This window comes from Callorhinus ursinus, unplaced genomic scaffold (assembly GCF_003265705.2).
Source record: "Callorhinus ursinus isolate GAN/ISIS: 27379988/994484 unplaced genomic scaffold, GSC_fseal_2.0 scaffold10, whole genome shotgun sequence".
Taxonomy (NCBI): Eukaryota; Metazoa; Chordata; class Mammalia; order Carnivora; family Otariidae; genus Callorhinus; species Callorhinus ursinus.
In genome coordinates, this window is record NW_027397072.1 from 52012825 (window position 1) to 52030197 (window position 17373).

Consider the following 17373-nt stretch of genomic DNA (forward strand, 5'->3'; position numbering starts at 1 on the left):
TATAATCTTTTTATAATCCATCTTCTCCACTAAAATATGAGCTCCTTGAGGACTAGGACATCAACTCCTCTATTTATCAATGTAGTCCAATGTCTAAAAAACAGTGCTGGCATAGAAAAGGAATTAGACAGGTATTTGTTTAATGAACCAATCAATAAATGCTAAAAGTTTTCAAAGGAAAAAAATAAAATACATAATGATATGATTAGAATCAGCCTTCTCGGGACACCTGGGTGGCTTAGTCGGTTAAGCATCTGCCTTCAGCTCAGGTTATGATGCTGGGTCCTGTGATCAAGTCCCACATCAGGCTCCCTGCTCAGTGGGGAGCCTTGCTTCTCCCTCTGCCTCTGCCACTCCCCCTGCTTGTGCTCTCTCTCTTGCTCACTCTCTCTCAAATAAATAAAATCTTAAAAAAAGAATCAGCTTTCTCCTTAACAATACAGGTTAAGGGGCACCTGACTGGCTCAGTAGGTAGAGCATGCAACTCTTAATCTTGGGGTTGTGAGTTCGAGCCCCATGTTGGGTGTAGAGATTTATTAAAAATAAAATCCTAGAACAAACAAAAGAACTACTACAGGTTAAGAAAAACAATGAAAGGAAAAACAATCTGAGCAAAGAATTCTCCATCTAGACAAACTACCAATGAAATATGTAAGAGCAAAATAAAGTCAATTTCAAATAGGCAGGGATTCAAAAAGTGTACTGTCCACACATACTTTCTGGGGGAAAATTATTTGATGATGTAATCTAACAAACAGAAAAGTGAACCAAGAGAGGAGGAGATACAGAATCTAAGAAAAAACAGAAATAACTCAGAAGAGCAATAAAAAGAAAATAAAGGTCTATAAGCTGCTTTATGAAACAAATGGCCATAAATTTAGAACAGGGAGCTTTACCAATAGAGTAGATTCTATTCAACAAATAGTAATAAATGGCCTGAGTAACATGAAGACAGTCTTCCCTTTTCCTCTCAACATCAATTGCCCTGCCACAATTGTACAGGAAAGCCATAATCCAAACACTGAAGAAAACAAAAACAGCATCATTTTGAAAAATGAATGGGGATATAAGAAAGTGACCTCCAAGTGTACAAGTTATGGACAGATGCTGTATTTCCCTTTTTTTAAGATTTTATTTATTTATTTGACAGAGACACAGTGAGAGAGGGAGCACAAGCTCCCTCTTGTGGGAGGAGTGGAAGAGGGAGAAGCAGGCTTCCTGCTGAGCAGGGAGCCCAATGCGGGGCTGATCCCAGGACCCTGGGATCATGACCTGAGCCGAAGGCAGGCACTTAATGACTGAGCCACCCAGGTGCCCTGTATTTCCTTCTTTACAGACCTACTCTCATACTCAATTCTGTAGTATCTAACTAATCAAGGTATCAAAAATACAGATATTAATTTTCAGTACTTAGAATTAAGCCTTCACGCTTCATATGCAGAGTAAATATAGTTATACAACTAAAAGTTGTAATGTGTACCTTACTCAACTTACTGTAATTTAGACAAATTTACACTGCTCCATAAACCATGAAAATTGAAGTAGTGACTGAAACACAAATTTTTAAAAGAAAGAATTATCTAAACAGCATCATTTGTACTCCTCTCCAACATTTTGGAGAGCCAATGTTTGGCTACTCTCCAACATTACAGGTAAAAAAATGAATGGGTGGTGCCAAAGAATAATATAAGGATGTTAATTAATTAGCTCATCATAAACGTGGCAAATTAAAAACTGTTATTTTAAAACTTGGGGGAGAGGATTTATTTCCATTTCCTAGTCCAGTTTAGGCTTTCATTACTTCTCATATAGACCATTATAATACCTTGAAATTAGTCAACCTGCCTCAACCATCAATTTAGCATTTGTTAAATATAATGAACACTGTGACATGCTAAAGATTATGAGGCTAGCTAAGTCTACAGTAAAGATTATGTGGGGCTAAGTCTACAGTGAAACAATGTGTTTTTCAATTTAATAAGCCGTAAGAATAAGGTTCTGAGTAAAAGCTTGGGAAGTAAAGTATCATTCAGGCAGACGTTTTCTATAATCATTTGTTTCATTTTCTTTAAGTCTAAAAATTCAGGACTGTATTTTTTAGAAGAAAAATTTCTGTATCGTGTTTACTATTAATTCTGAACAAAGTAATAACCTCAAAATATCAAAAACACAAATTTTTAAAAATACCATGTACTGTTGAGAGAAAAAAAATGCTAAAAACTTCCAAATTTTTTCTGAAATTATCAGGTTAAACAAGCCACTCAAATCTTTGCTGAAATCAGTACCTCTCATGGGGTGCCTGGGTGGCTCAGTTAAGCGTCCAGTTCTTTTCGGCTCAGGTCATAATTTCAGGGTCATGAGATGGAGCCCCGTGTTGGGCTCTGCACTCAAGAGGGAGTCTGCCTGAGGATTTTCTCTCTTCCCCACCCTCAGCTGCTCCCCCAGTTCTCTCTCTCTAAATCTTAGAAAACAAAACAAAAGCTACCTACCATGATGCATTTACTTAGAATTTTCTTTTTCTTAAGCTAGCACAAGATTTTTAGCATATTAATAAATAAAAAACATGCAGACACCAAATATAGGCCCCATTATTTGCCTCCTGTTATGGAGAAAAAATGAAACTATTAGAAAGAGAAAACATCTGGGGCGCCTGGGTGGGTCAGATGGTTAAGCGTCTGCCTTTGGCTCAGGTCATGATCCCAGTGTCCTGGGATCAAGCCCCACATGCCTGCTTCTCCCTCTCCCTCTGCCTCTCCCCCTGCTTGAGCTCTCTATCTCTGTGTCTCGAATAAATAAAATCTTAAAAAAAGAGAGAGAAAACATCTGAGTTTGAATTTCATTCTTACAAAGGCAGATTACTTAGAGTTTTCATACACGTATTATTACTGTATAAGCCAATAATCTGTAAACTCTTATGTCTTATACAAGAGTTGATAATAAAGGAAAGAATACATAAACTTCTATCAGGAGGCGGCCAAAATGGACTCAAAGTAGATTCTGCACTCCGGAGAGAATCATGATCACGTTACATACATGGAATCATTCTACACGTATGTCCATAACAGTTATCAGAATGAATATGCTACATTTTTCAAAATTATTCAACTTATTGTTAATTTAGACAAATTTACACTGCTCCATAAGGCATAAAAATGAAGTAGTGATTACAACACAAATTTTTTTTTTTAAGATTTATTATTTATTTTGAGAGAGTGAGAATGAGAGAGAGAGAGAGTACATGAGAGGGGGGAGGGTCAGAGGGAGAAGCAGACTCCCTGCTGAGCAGAGCCTGATGCGGGACTCGATCCTGGAACTCCAGGATCATGACCTGACCCGAAGGCAGTCGCTTAACCAACTGAGCCACCCAGGCGCCCAACAACACAAATTTTTAAAAGAAAGAATATCTAAACTCAGTACCAGTTTGGCTACTCTCCAAGAATAATTCTTGAAATTTCCTTCAGAGTACATCTTCTAGCTTTGGAAGGATGACCTTTATACTTTCTTCATTTTCTAAAAGCACAAAAGTTGACAGAAAATAATCTTACCTCTGATGAGTCCATTTTTGGAGATAATGTGCAGGTCAATACATGGTCACCTATATTCTGTGGATTTTGTTTCAGAAAGCTATACATTGACTGAGCAGATTCAGGACTATCTAACTGAAGAATTGCCTTTGGAGAAGATAAAAAAAAAAATAAGTAGTTCATAAAAAAACAAAAGTAGAATTACCATATGATCCAGGAATCCCACTTTGTGGTATTACCCCAAAGAACTGCAAGCAGGAAATCAAACAGACATTTGTACACCCATGTTCATACCAGTGTTATTTACAACAGTCAAAGGGTAAAGCAAACTTAAGTATCAACGGATGAGTAGATAAACAATGGATTATTATTCAGCTTTAAAAAGGAAGGTAATTCTGACATATGTTATATGCTGGAAGACATTAAGCTAAGTGAAATAAGCCAATCATTAAAGATCAAATATTGTATGATTTCATTTATAGGAGATAGCTAGAGTAGTCAAATTCCTAAAGTGGAAAGTAGAGTGGTAGAATGGTGGTTGTCAGGGGCTAGGAAGAGAGGCACAGAGGAATTACTGTTTAATGGGCAGGGAGTTTCAGTTTGGGAAGATAAAAAAAGTTCTGGAGATGGACTGTGGTGACGGTTGTGTAACAACATGAATATACTTAATGCCACTGAATGGACACTTAAACATGGTTAAAACGGTAAATTTAGTTATATGTATTTTAGCACAATAAAAACATCTTTTAATTTTTCTAAAGAATAGATGTTTTTCTTCCAGACTTCAAATGTGATTACAAAGGTAAAGCTAATCTTCATTTCAAAGGAAACAAGAGAAAACAATCCTTAAAATGTTGCAAAGTCCAGACAAAATGGAAAAGTATGATAGGAATTTTTAGGAAATTAAAAAAATACCTACCAGAAGATTAAACATATCTAAGTTCAAAATTCCTTATACCATCTGTCATCTCCCTTCCCTCCTACACCACACTACTTCTAAAGTATCAAACATGCTCTATGTATCAAGTTAGAAGCATGTCAAAGAAATTAGTATCTACCTTTGGTGAATTAGGTACTTTTTCTGAAGCAAACACTATCAACTTTGATATGAAATCCTACCTTTCTAGGTAATATATGGTTGCTCAAAATCTAATTTTACTAGACAAGTATCTGAATTAAATATTAAACACAATGTCAAGAGGTTAGGAATTTCTTTTAAGAAACCAAACCCCTAAGTAAGGGATGATCATTTTATACTTCTGTATAACTAAACAAAAAACTTTAGAAAATATCTGGTAACACCTTTTTTCATTTTACAAGTCAGAACCAACTAAAAGTGTAAGTTAACTCAGCCAAGGTCACAAAGGTAGTTAAGGCTAGATGAACTCAAGTCTAAACTTTCCCATAAGATAATGCTCTTTGCACGTACTACCTTTCTCCCTTGTGCAAGTTTTATTTCCCATTAAAACTTGGGCGTTCTGGGGCACCTGAGTAGCTCAGCTGGTTAAGTGTCTGACTCTTGACATCAGCTCAGGTCATATCTCAGGGTCGTGGGATCAAGCCTTAATGTCAGGCTTCCCACTCAGTGGGGAGTCTGCTAGAGATTCTCCCTCTCCCTCTTCCCCTCCTTCTGCTCTAACATAAATAAATAAATCTTTAAACAAAACAAAAAAACACTAGGGAGTTCTGAGGAGAAAGTCATCATCTCTTCCTTCTTCTTATAGCCCAGGAGAAAATATACTGATCTATCATAGTTCAGCTAAGAAATAATGTTTATAGGTGCTTCAGTTCAGAAGATGGATCAAAAGTTGCAAACCTGAAGATTACAGGGTTCAGTCATATATATTCTCTACAGAACATATAGCTAAAACAGGAGGGACCTAATTACCTTGTTTTTATTACTCATGAATACGTGGTGAGCCACTTTTCCAAACTGAAGTCCAACACAAAGCACACACTGAAGTCCATCTTCTGGTAAGTTATCAAGATGTACAAATCGATTATAAATTTTATCTATATTTGCCTGTAGGTTTATTTTTTTAACAAACAGAAAAAGAGAAACACAGCTGAAATATCAAACTATAAAACACAGACTAAGAGTAAGTTAATTTTTCAGAGGTCAGATGATATCCTCTCCCAGAAATAAGAAAATGACCATGTTGAGTGAAGACAGTGAGATCTTAGTTTTAGATTTGAGTGATCAATGCAACAATATACTAAAACAATAAGTATAATCTTTCTTCTATCAACATAATATTTACCCAAAACACTTTATACCTAAGCCACTTAATATGGCTCCAGTATCTAGAAAATATTTCACAACAGGGATTACCATGTCCCTTTATTTCTTATTTTTACCAAGAGAAGATCCATCTGACACTTTCATCACCTCAATATTTTATTTTTTTAATTTAAATTCAATTAACTAACATATAGCGTATTATTAGTTTCAGAAGTAGAGTTCAGTGATTCATCAACTGCATAGAACATCCAGTGCTCATTACATCACGTGCCTTCACCATCACCCTCAATATTTTAAAATCAGTAGTAAGGTTTTATTTGTAACAGGCAAATAACCAATGTTTCCATCAATTAAACAAGTGTACAAAAGCATTTAAATGTAAAACTTACCTCTGGGTCATTTTCTTTAATCAAGGTTGTAAATATAGCTTCCTAGAAAGGCAAAACAGAGGGAAAGTGAAGATATAAGTCTTCCTCATTCACATATTTATTTAGTCAGGATTCATAATAAAATAACCTATATGAATAAGCATTAAGCACTATTTCATAAAATGAGAAGTCAGCAAAAGTTTTGTTCCTTCTAAAAATCCTTCCTTCTTCCTAAACAAATTATTCAAGTCCCACCTTAATACACTTTAATTCTTCCTATTCCCCTAAGTACATTAAAGATTAATAAGGTGGCATCAGGGGAGAACATTCAAATTCATATACAAGGAATAAGAGATTTAATTTAGCAGACAATAAGAAAATTCAAACTGTAAAATAAAAAGTTAACTAGGGGTGCCTGGGTGGTTCAGTCCTTAAGCATCTGCCTTTGGCTCAGGTCATGATCCCAGGGTCCTGGGATCGAGCCCCACATCAGGCTCCCTGCTCGGCGGGAAGCCTGCTTCTCCCTCTCCCACTCCCCCTGCTTGTGTTCCCTCTCTCACTGTCTCTCTCTGTCAAATAAATAAAATCTTTAAAAAAAAAAAGTTAACTAAGCAAAGTAGGGGATGAGGAAGAACAGAAATGTAGGCTAGTAAAAAAAAAAAACAGTGCAGAGTATTAAATGGGCAATTATTTAGTACTGTTGATTATAAAGAAGGCTAAGAGTAGCATGAGACAAAAATGTCAGAGCTGGGAAAGGCTAGCTAATGGACGGCTTACCAGTATAGGAAAGGAACTTTATGAGACTCTGGTTCTTAAACTTTTTTTTTCTTTTCAACTCTATTCACATATAAAACGATTCTACCAATTACATCAGAGTGATTCTCTCTGAAAGGCTTTCTCAAATAACATGCATTTCCACCTTCCTCTAGATATTCTAAAACTTGCTGCATGCCTCTTAGCAGTTGATATGCCACCAAAAAACAGTGAAGGGTTTCTAAATCAGTTGACTCTAAACAGATTTAATTTTGTATCAGTCTCAGGGTGCCTGGGTGGCTCAGTCGGTTAAGCGTCTGCCTCCGGCTCAGGTCATGATTCCAGGGTCCTGGGACTGAGACCCATATTGGGCTCCCTGCTCAGTGGGAAATCTGCTTCTCCCTCTCCCACTACCCCCTGCTTGTGTTCCCTCTCTCGCTGTCTCTTATTTTTATATCAGTCTCATTGCTTCGTGGAGAAAGATTTTAAGGGAGACAAAACTAAAGGTAGGAGACATAAAGAACTACTTTAGTTGGAAGTTTTCAAGAAACAAAGCAATGATGGATGGGATAAAGAGGGAACAAGCTACAGAAATATTTAGATCTAGTGATGTACTGGTTGTGAGAAAATAAAAGAAAAACTAAAGATAACATCTGGGATTCCAGTTTGGAGGACAGATAAAGGCAGTAAAATAAGAATACAGAGTTGTCTACAAATAGTAGTTTTCAACTTTTTTTCCATTCTGACATACATGAGGAACTAAGAGTCCCCCAATATGGAAGTAACTCTCAAACACTGGGATGGGAGACTGTGAAGAGACAGGAAGAAGCTTTCTCAATGACTCAGAGAAAACATGTAACCTGAAGAAGACACAAGCTAGAAAACATAACCAACTATAATAAACCTGATCTAAAAATTTTATATTCTAGTAAAAATGACGGTAAGTCCATTATTTACCTCGTCTTTTATATTCATGTTTTCAGGAACCATACTTATTGAGAGTTGATTTCCATCCATTGATATTGGGAAGCAGGTATAAAATTTTACCATAGATTCTGCAGATTTTCTATTTATTTCCATAAATATCTTTTAAAATAGAAAGCACAAGAAGAAAAAATAAATGCCTTTAAGTTACTTTTTCTTGAAAAGATTTAATATTTAAGAGTCAATTGAATAACTTAGTAAACATTAAGATAAAAAAATGCATTCCTGAGAAAGTGAGGCCAATAGACTCAGAGTATTACAACAATAAGGAAGAAATAATGAATGACTAAACTCATAAGGCAATACTAAAGAGAGAAATAAGGGACATTCTAGTAAAGGACATTAAGGAAAATCTTATTTATCTTACTCATCATTGTACCCTTAGTACCTAGAGCAGTATCTAGCATATAGCAGATATTTAATAAATATTTAAATAAATTTAATGACTGATAAAGTATGAGAAATACGAGAATTGAAAGAACCAAAGAAATGTGCAATGATTACCAAGTTATTTTTAATTTTGTTGTTTTTCTAATTATAAAATTATAGTTCCACACATTTTGGTTTTAATTTTCATCACTGGGTGAATGAATAGTTGAACATTCTTCTGTGTCTGATAGTCCGTGAGGTAGAAATCTTCCATATATTTGTTCATAGTTGCAATTCTTGTTTTTAAAGGAACTATCTTTGTGTCATTTGCCAATTTATTGAACTTTTACTATTTTATAGTGTAATGAGGACATGAATCTTTGTTTCCTTTTTACAAATATTTTTAATTTTTAATTTACATCTTGCTTTATGTTAATTTTAATTCACAAATGTTTATATGATTGAGTTTGGTATTTTTCCACATAATAGCTAGAAAAGTATTAAATCTCCAAATAGTTAATTCTACTCAACTCTAATAAAAACTGGGCAGATAATAATCTACATTTTCTGTATTTGGATTTCAATGTATCTACTCATACTTTGGTATATGATGTAAAGTATGAATCTGAATTATTCATTTCTAGATTCCCACAATTTCACATTTCATTTATTATCACATAAAAAATTTTTATTAAAAAATTCATTTTTATTCTTTTATTCTTGTCTCTAAATACAGCTTTAATGAAATATAATTTACATATCATAAAGTTCACCAGTACAGGTGTAGAATTCATTGGTTTTTAGTAATTTATGAAGTCGTGCAACCATTCAAATACTCTTTTAACATTATTTGAAATTGCATTTAACTCACTTGTATTCACTCTTCTACTCTGTTTTCTGAAGCACACTGGTTCTGACCACCAGCAAACATATATCCTACTCTCAAAGATCTCTAGTGATCACCAACTCCTTTCTAATGTAAGAACACTACTACTAACCACCAGAATGGTGTTTCCAGTATTTAAACTTTCCTGAAATCTCACTCCCTATAAGATACCTTCCACAAGGTGTTTTTAATAATACATTTTGTTTTAAAATTACAAAAGCAGTATGTACTTACTACTGAAAACGTAAAACACAGATAAACTAAGGTTATTCTAAGTACTGATGACATATTTGAGAATGGTTACTTCCCATTTGAGTCTAATTGGTAAAACAACAGGAATACTAGTAAAAAAGTGCTATAAAGTTTATGTTGTTATAAAACTCTGCATTACATATTAAAGATATAGAACATTTTCTTTAGACTAAAATTTTGAGCAGAATTTTGACACAGTCAGTAAGCCATCCTCCCCATCATTAAAACTAGGTCAGATTAGAATAACACTAAAATATGGGATATCTGTTTTATAATTTAAAAACCCCTTAGCTTGAGTGGCTTTATTATTTTGAAGTGCTGCTTTTAAACCCTTTCTTTTTAGTTTTGTGAACTTAAGTGTTTTTCAGAATGTGCTTCAGACAATATGAACAGCTATTATCAACGCTTACCTTTTTATGAGATGATAAAATCAAAATATCCTTTAAAGCACCAAATGGTTTTACTAGGTTGTAAACTTCTTCTATAGAATATCCTTTATTAGGCAAATTAGAAATAAGTACCACACACATTTCCTCTGTTTCCTTCAAAACAAATTTAAGAGTTGACATTCAAATTTCTTTAACTGTTTTTGTATTTACTTAAGTTTATGCTGCAGATCATGTTATGTTAGTATTTAAACTGCATTTAATACTAAATCTTATCAATTAAGGAGGCTGGTCTGAACCTCAAAAACAAAACAAAATGCGAATTTCCTCTCTTCAAGTACACAGCATAATTTCAGTCATACCATCTGTCCTCTAGTCGAGGCTTTTAGTTCTTTTTCAACCACTGTTTAAAAATACAAGTTTAAGGGGCGCCTGGCTGGCTCAGTCAGGGGAGCATGAGACTCTTGATCTTGGGGTGTAAGTTCAAGCCCCACAACTGGGTACAGAGACTACTTAAAAAAATATAATCTTAAAAAAAGTAAAAATAATAAAATGCAAATTTTTTTTTTAAAGTGCAAGTTTAAAAGCACCAGTTCGTCTCTGACAACAACTCCCTCATGCACTGCTGTCATTCCTGTGCCATGTGAGGCTCACATCCCCAAGCTCCAAATCAGAGCATATCCTTTTATCTTGCTGAATAATCTTACAGGCAAAATTAAAAAGCTTCCCTGGTGCCTTAGAAACCTTTCCCTATAACCTAATCCCCACCTCGAAGTAAATACTTTCACTTCTGCCTTTTCTTTTTTCAGATCTTTCTTCAAGAGGACTCTCATCAATGCTATTTTTCCTTTTAGTAAATTTTGAGAAAATCCTCAAAGGTGTACTGTAGTAAACTGGACAACTTGTGACTTTTCTTTTGGGAAAAAAGTGGGGGGGGTGGAGACAGGAAGTTATAATTTTCATAAATCAGTTGAGAATGATTTTTAACTAGCATGTCAACTGTGTTCATAAATGGTTCCTTTGGAAGTGCGTTAGATCAATCTATTTGTGCTTTAAAATATTCTTCCTGAAACAAAATAGTTAAGACATACTACTTAGTTACTACCTGAAGAATCAATCTACCAGTCAAAAATAAACTTATTGTTTAGCATTTGAATGATCTCAAGATCTTAACCAGTAAAATCTAAATTAACAAGACATTAATACAGTCATGACAGATTAAATCACAGAAAAACAGTAATGTGAACTTTATGCCCTTCAAATAAAACTTCAAACTCTACTCGCTATTCTAAAAACACAGAGAACTGGTTGGTATTCTAAATATTAACTTATCTTCCATTTGCCTCTAAGAAAAAAGAAAAACAGGTTTCACAAAATTCTACTGGTTTTAATTTGACAACCTGTTTTTCTACTTAAAAACCCATTTTGGCCTAAGCTATTTTTCTTGATAAAAGGTGAACCTCAAAAACATGTACAATTTATTGATAATCTGCACTTAAAACTTTTATGACTTACTGCAACTCAAACCCTATCTAAAAAGTCACAAATGCTAAGAGTGCCTGGGTGGCTCAATTGGTTAAGCATCCGACTGGTTTTAGGCTCAGGCCATGATCTCAGGGTCCTGAGATCCACCCTGGAGCCCGCTTAAGATTCTTTCTCCCTCCAAAAAAAAAAAAAAAAAGATTCTTTCTCCCTCTCCCTTGGCCCCTCCCCCACCTCTCCATTTAAAAATCAAAACCTAAGGTGAAGCAATAAAACTTAAAAAAAAAAAGTCACAAATTACAGATTTTTCACCATGCCAAAACCTGTACATTTTTAGTGGGTTTAGAGTAAGAAAAATATATTGTATCAAAATTTCCTAAGCTTTTAAATAATAAGTAAAATATAAAAACTGACCTTGTTAACTGGTTCTTTTTCTGTGGCCTCCACAGCAGCTACTTAAGATATAAAATAAGGTAAGAATTCATGCAGATGTATTTTATTTACCAACATCCCTTTCTCCACAGTAGATTAAATAGTAGCTGCATGAAAATGTACACAACTGACAAAATACTAGAAAATTTAAGAAGGATATAGCTACAGAAGTAACAATAGCTTTTAAATAATGTTTCATTTTATTTCTTGTAAGAGGAAAATTCCAGAATAATCAAGAGACAGTGTGAAGATCTGAATAATAATATTTTAAATTTCACTTAGGTATGAGCCTGAGATTTTAAAAAATATACATGTATATATGCCACAAAATTAAAAATCTTATTTTCTTAAAATTTAATTTTCCATCTTTAAACATAAAAGAACAAAATAAAACTTTTTTGACCTACCTGAAATAGTTTCCTTAGCATTATTTTCAGTGGCTTTGACTTCCATACTGGTCTTTATTTCAGAGTTTTCTGCATGAAATAGTCTGCTTTAATAGTCTAGAAAAACACACTAATATAATTAAACTAATGAATCTAAACAGGAACTTAAATTAGTTTGTCATTTTAAGTCTCCTTAGACTGACCTGATTTAAGTCAAAGCTAATGCAGACTTTTCTTTGAAAATTTTGAAAACAATCCCTTTGAAAATTTTAAAGCAGTAATTCCAAAATATACCTCAAATGTACACAAGGAGATCTAAAGAAAGCACTTAAACGAATAAAAGCGTTTAAAGCTTACCTGGTACAATCACAGGTTTATTGGTGTCTCTGTTTTTGACAATGCCAGCCTTTCTGACTTCTAGAGACTTCTTTCCACCAGATTTTGCTTTTAAAAGTAGAAGTGAATAATTATTCTAAGTATCTGTTCATTTAACAGGTTTCATAATAATACATATAAATAATGTGGTCCAACTTCATTATAAAGGCAGTTTTTTTCCATATAGTTATTATTTCCACTTTTATCTGTTTACCGATAAGATTAAAAGCAAATTTAAAGGGGCAACTGGGTGGCTCAGTGGGTTAAGTATCTGCCTTTGGCTCAGATCATGATCCCAGGACCCTGGGATTGAGCCTCAAACAGGGTGCCCTGCTAAGCAGGGCTCACTGCTAAGCTTCTCCCTCTGCCTCCTGCTCGTGCGTTTTTCTATCTGAAATAAATAAATTAACTTTTTAAAAAAGCAAGTTTAAAATGAGATACAATTCTCACTGATGGCCATTAATGGGCCACAGGTTTATCTTCCATGTGGCAGAAGCACATAATTACACAAAACTTTTTTTGTAATTTCTACAAAGGCTCTTTAAAATTACCCTATATATTAATAAACGGATCATGTTAGTTTCAACATGTTACATTTCTTTCTTTATAGAGGAAATATATTCTTTTAACAGGGAAAGAAAAATATTTTTTGGAGTAACAAACTGAAAAATTTGTAAGCTGGGGAAGGTATTATGAAGTGACAGCTCTAAAAAATGAGGAAAATAAAGATTTGCAGGGGGAAGTGGCAGAACAGTCTGCAATTATACAGCTGTCAAAAATGTTTCCTCCGATGCAAGCTGGTGCAACCCCTCTGGAAAACAGTATGGAGGTTCCTCAAACAGTTGAAAATAGAGCTATCATACGATCCAGCAATTGCACTACTGGGTATTTACCCCAAAGATACAAATGTAGGGATCCAAAGGGGTACGTGCACCTCAATGTTTATAGCAGCAATGTCCACAAAAGCCAAACTGTGGAAAAGAGCCAAGATGTCCATCGACAGATGAATGGATAAAGAAGAGGTGGTATATATACACAATGGAATATTATGCAGCCATCAAAAGGAATGAGATCTTGCCATTTGCAACGACGTGGATGGAACTGGAGGGTGTTATGCTGAGTGAAATAAGTCAATCAGAGAAAGACATGTATCATATGACCTCACTGATAAGAGGAATTCTTAATCTCAGAAAACAAACTGAGTGTTGCTGGAGTGGTGGGGGGTGGGAGGGATGGGGTGGCTGGGTGATAGACATTGGGTAGGGTATGTGCTATGGTGAGCGTTGTGAATTGTGCAAGACTATTGAATCACAGATCTGTACTTCTGAAACAAATAATGCAACATATGTTAAGAAAAAAGAAAAAGAAGAAGATAGCAGGAGGGGAAGAATGAAGGGGAATAAGTCAGAGGGGGAGACGAACCATGAGAGACGATGGACTCTGAAAAACAAACTGAGGGTTCTAGAGGGGAGGAGGGTAGGGGGATGGGTTAGCCTGGTGATGGGTATTAAAGAGGGCACATTCTGCATGGAGCACTGGGTGTTATGCACAAACAATGAATCATGGAACACTACATCAAAAACTAATGACGTAATGTATGGTGATTAACATAACAATATAAAATTATTAAAAAAAAAAAGTTTCCTCCGCAAAAATATACCTGGAATGGCACACACTGTCAAAGACCAACATACCAAAAAATAGAAGTCCCATTATGTGTGAGGTTTTAAATATCAAAGAAGTATCTACTAAACTTTTCAGGATGTTATTAGATACTATAAATTATATGAATTTAAAACTTGCTTTTGATATTATGTTTATTATATTCTTCAAGGCAGGATTAAGAACAAACTTAATAAAGCCTCTCTCTCCGGAATGTCTTACCTGTTTTGACTGAAGCTTTATTACCTTTAGCAGCTACTGTTACCACAGATTTTACAGAACCCGCTGATTTCCCTAAATCACAAAAGCTGTAGTCAAAATTGGTTTATTTAACTAGGATCAACAATCCCCAAAGAACCTCATAAAAAATATGAGTGACAGACTGCATTGTATCCAAAACATAAAATGTTATCATCTTTGGGGCACAGGTCATTTTCTAAATCTAGCAATGATGACAATTTCTTCAGGGGGGAAAAAAAAAATCACTAAATTAAGAATTCACCTCCCCAGTGGGGTACTTAAAAATAGCATTCAGGCAAGTTAAATAAACCTCTGAATGTGTGGATCAACTAAGAAGCAAAATTACTAACTGTAAGGATATAAAAACAGTCCCATAATGCTTTTAATGGTTTCATAAACAGTTATAATTAGGGTCTCCCAGCCCAAGCTTCCTTGGCTCCCAACTGACTGAAAAGCATTCAAGAACACCATCATGGTTAAGCCACATAAAGCCTGCTTTGACTCATTCCTAGTGGGCTCTATGTGAACAGGACTATTTAAATTGTTCTGACCCTTCTTTGTACATACGCATCTTCATTTTCAAAGATAATGTATAAAGACTGTGATCATCAAAGTGTTACTGAAAAGATCACCAGAGAGTAAAATCCCTTTCTATTCAGAGAGCAACATGAGGTTTAACTCTGAAAATCAGGACTCACTAACAACTAGCAAGGCTGCATTATGAGGAAAAGCTCAGAATCAGAAGTCAGTAGATCCAAGTTAAATTCCAAATTAAACTGTGAAGTCTTGGGGCATGAATCAATTTCTGTGCACATTTGCCCATTTGTAAACAAGGGTGGCGATTGCTATAAATACTTAAGAGGACCCTTGTAAGAACATGACTATGCTTTTGAAAAATTATCATACAAATAAAATTACTACATGCACAAAACCAACTGAAGCAGTTTACAAATCCACCCTTTATATCCAAAGATAAGACACTAACCTTGGGTCAAAAAGATAAATACCAATCCTTATAGAGTATCACCTAACCAGTCATTTCTTCATCATCCTAAATTTGGACACACTGCTTGAGTCACACTGACCCCAAAGGGCCCTTAAGTATTTCTTTCAGTATCCCTATATTATCACAAATCAATTCACTTTACTACTTCTAGCTGGGCACCAGAACTTAAGGAAAAAATATGGAGAATTAATTTCCCAGCACAGTTAAGGGGTGGCTAAGCAGCTTTAACACCCATTTCCCCCAAATCTCTACCAGAATTCCCATAAACTATCAAAATACTATCAAACTGTTTACTAAATAAATGCATCCTCAAAACAGTATTTCTAGCTTCCCCTGACCCCCTCAGATTACTGCTTCGAAGAACCTACTATATGAAAATTCTGGATCTGCCACTAACAATGGTATTTACCAATGCAAAGCTTCCTTTCTACCATTACAGAGAAGATAATTTAATATACTGATCTCTAACCACTTAAAAAGATGACCCTGAACTAACCAGCATTTAGCAGAAGTGAGAAGTAGGAAGGATAATGCTAGAGAAGGAGAAAAAATAATTACTTTAAACCCATGAGGGACGTCTGGGTGGCTCAGCTGGTTAAGCGTTTGACTCTTGATCTCAGCTCAGGTCTTGATCTCAGGGTTGTGAGCTCAAGCCTGGCATTGGGCTCCATGCTAAGTGTGGAGCCTACTTAAAAAAACCCCACTAAAGTCCATTAACAACTGAAAAGAAAATATAATTTTGCTGTTTGTTATCTGAACTATTTTATAAAAGAATGTCAATCGAGAGACCTCAATAAAAGAGAAAGAAGGGAATTATCTTATTTTGATAATTACTACAAAGGAGTATTATCTACTAAGTCTCCTTTCTCAGAATTTCTAGATGGCTATAAATTTAAAAAATTAGTATACACCCAGCACATACTTTGTCACGTGAAATCCAAGACTACCGTTATATACTTAAGTAATTTAAAGTTAACTAATATGTCTAGAATTCTAGTAAAAAACATACCTGAAGACTTAGTGACTTTGGCTCCAGATGTCTTGGCTTGTCCAGTTTTGGCTAATAAGAAAAACATATCAATGACACATTACAAATACTTTCATTTAGATTTAGGGAAGAGCTAACCTGACAATGACTGAAAAAAAACACTGTAAAAAAACATCCTTATACTCATCTTTGTATGCTTGTGAAACTATACAGGTAAATTCTTTTTTTTTTTAAGATTTTATTTATTTATTTGACAGAGAGAGAGAAAGAACAAGTAGGCAGAGAGGCAGGCAGAGGGAGAGGGAGAAGCAGGCTCCCTGCTGAGCAGGGAGCCCGATGCGGGCGGGACTCAATCCTAGGACCCTGGGATCATGACCTGAGCCAAGGCAGCCGCTTAACTAGCTGAGCCACCCAGGCGCCCTATACAGGTAAATTCTGAGACATGTAGCTGCTGAGACAAAAGGAAAAGATTTAAACTTTAACAATATTAAATTGTCCTGCATGAAGACTGTACCAATTGATATTCCCATCAATAGCACACGAGTGGGGCTTCCAATTTCCACACATAGTAGATAAGAGAAGTTATTAATCACTCCAATCTGAGATGGACACTAGTATGGATTTTTCTTTAATTAGGGGTAAAGTTATGTTGATTTTCACATGTTTATTAATTCAACACTGTATCTTTCTCATGTTTAATTCAACACTATATCTTTCTCTGTGATCTGCTACTCTTAATATTTGCCAATTTATCTTTTAGGTTGTTGAGGTTTTTCTTACTTATTAAGAGGTCTTTATATATTAAGAAAATTCATCTATATCACATAGGTAACAATTTTTTAAAAAGTTATACAAAATACTTATGTAAAAATACAACTTTTTATGCAATCAAGTATTTTCCTGATAGGGAAGGATGCCCTCACTCTGCAATTAAAACCAAACAAAAAAACTCTCCATATTTTCTTCCAATACTTTTAATTACCATCTTGTATACCACAATCTGTAATTTATTTTGCCATTAAAGTCCTTTACTTTTAC

The 17373-nt window shown here is 34.8% G+C and overlaps 1 protein-coding gene across 11 annotated transcripts in view; it reads right to left on the reverse strand.

Moving 5' to 3' along the window:
- The window catches only part of ZNF638 (zinc finger protein 638), a 129820-nt gene that overhangs the window by 16867 nt on the left and 95580 nt on the right, over window positions 1–17373 (reverse strand). For 8 of the 11 annotated variants that reach the window (XM_073897551.1, XM_073897553.1, XM_073897554.1 and 5 more), the window contains 10 exons: window positions 16357–16407; window positions 14324–14395; window positions 12422–12508; window positions 12086–12154; window positions 11661–11701; window positions 9789–9920; window positions 7845–7973; window positions 6156–6197; window positions 5413–5547; window positions 3546–3671 (listed from right to left, as the gene is read on the reverse strand). In XM_073897551.1, coding sequence (XP_073753652.1) covers window positions 3546–3671; window positions 5413–5547; window positions 6156–6197; window positions 7845–7973; window positions 9789–9920; window positions 11661–11701; window positions 12086–12154; window positions 12422–12508; window positions 14324–14395; window positions 16357–16407 — 884 coding nt within the window. The remainder of the gene's footprint in view (window positions 1–3545; window positions 3672–5412; window positions 5548–6155; window positions 6198–7844; window positions 7974–9788; window positions 9921–11660; window positions 11702–12085; window positions 12155–12421; window positions 12509–14323; window positions 14396–16356; window positions 16408–17373) is intronic. The other 3 variants (XM_073897550.1, XM_073897556.1, XM_073897555.1) reach the window with 3 other exon arrangements.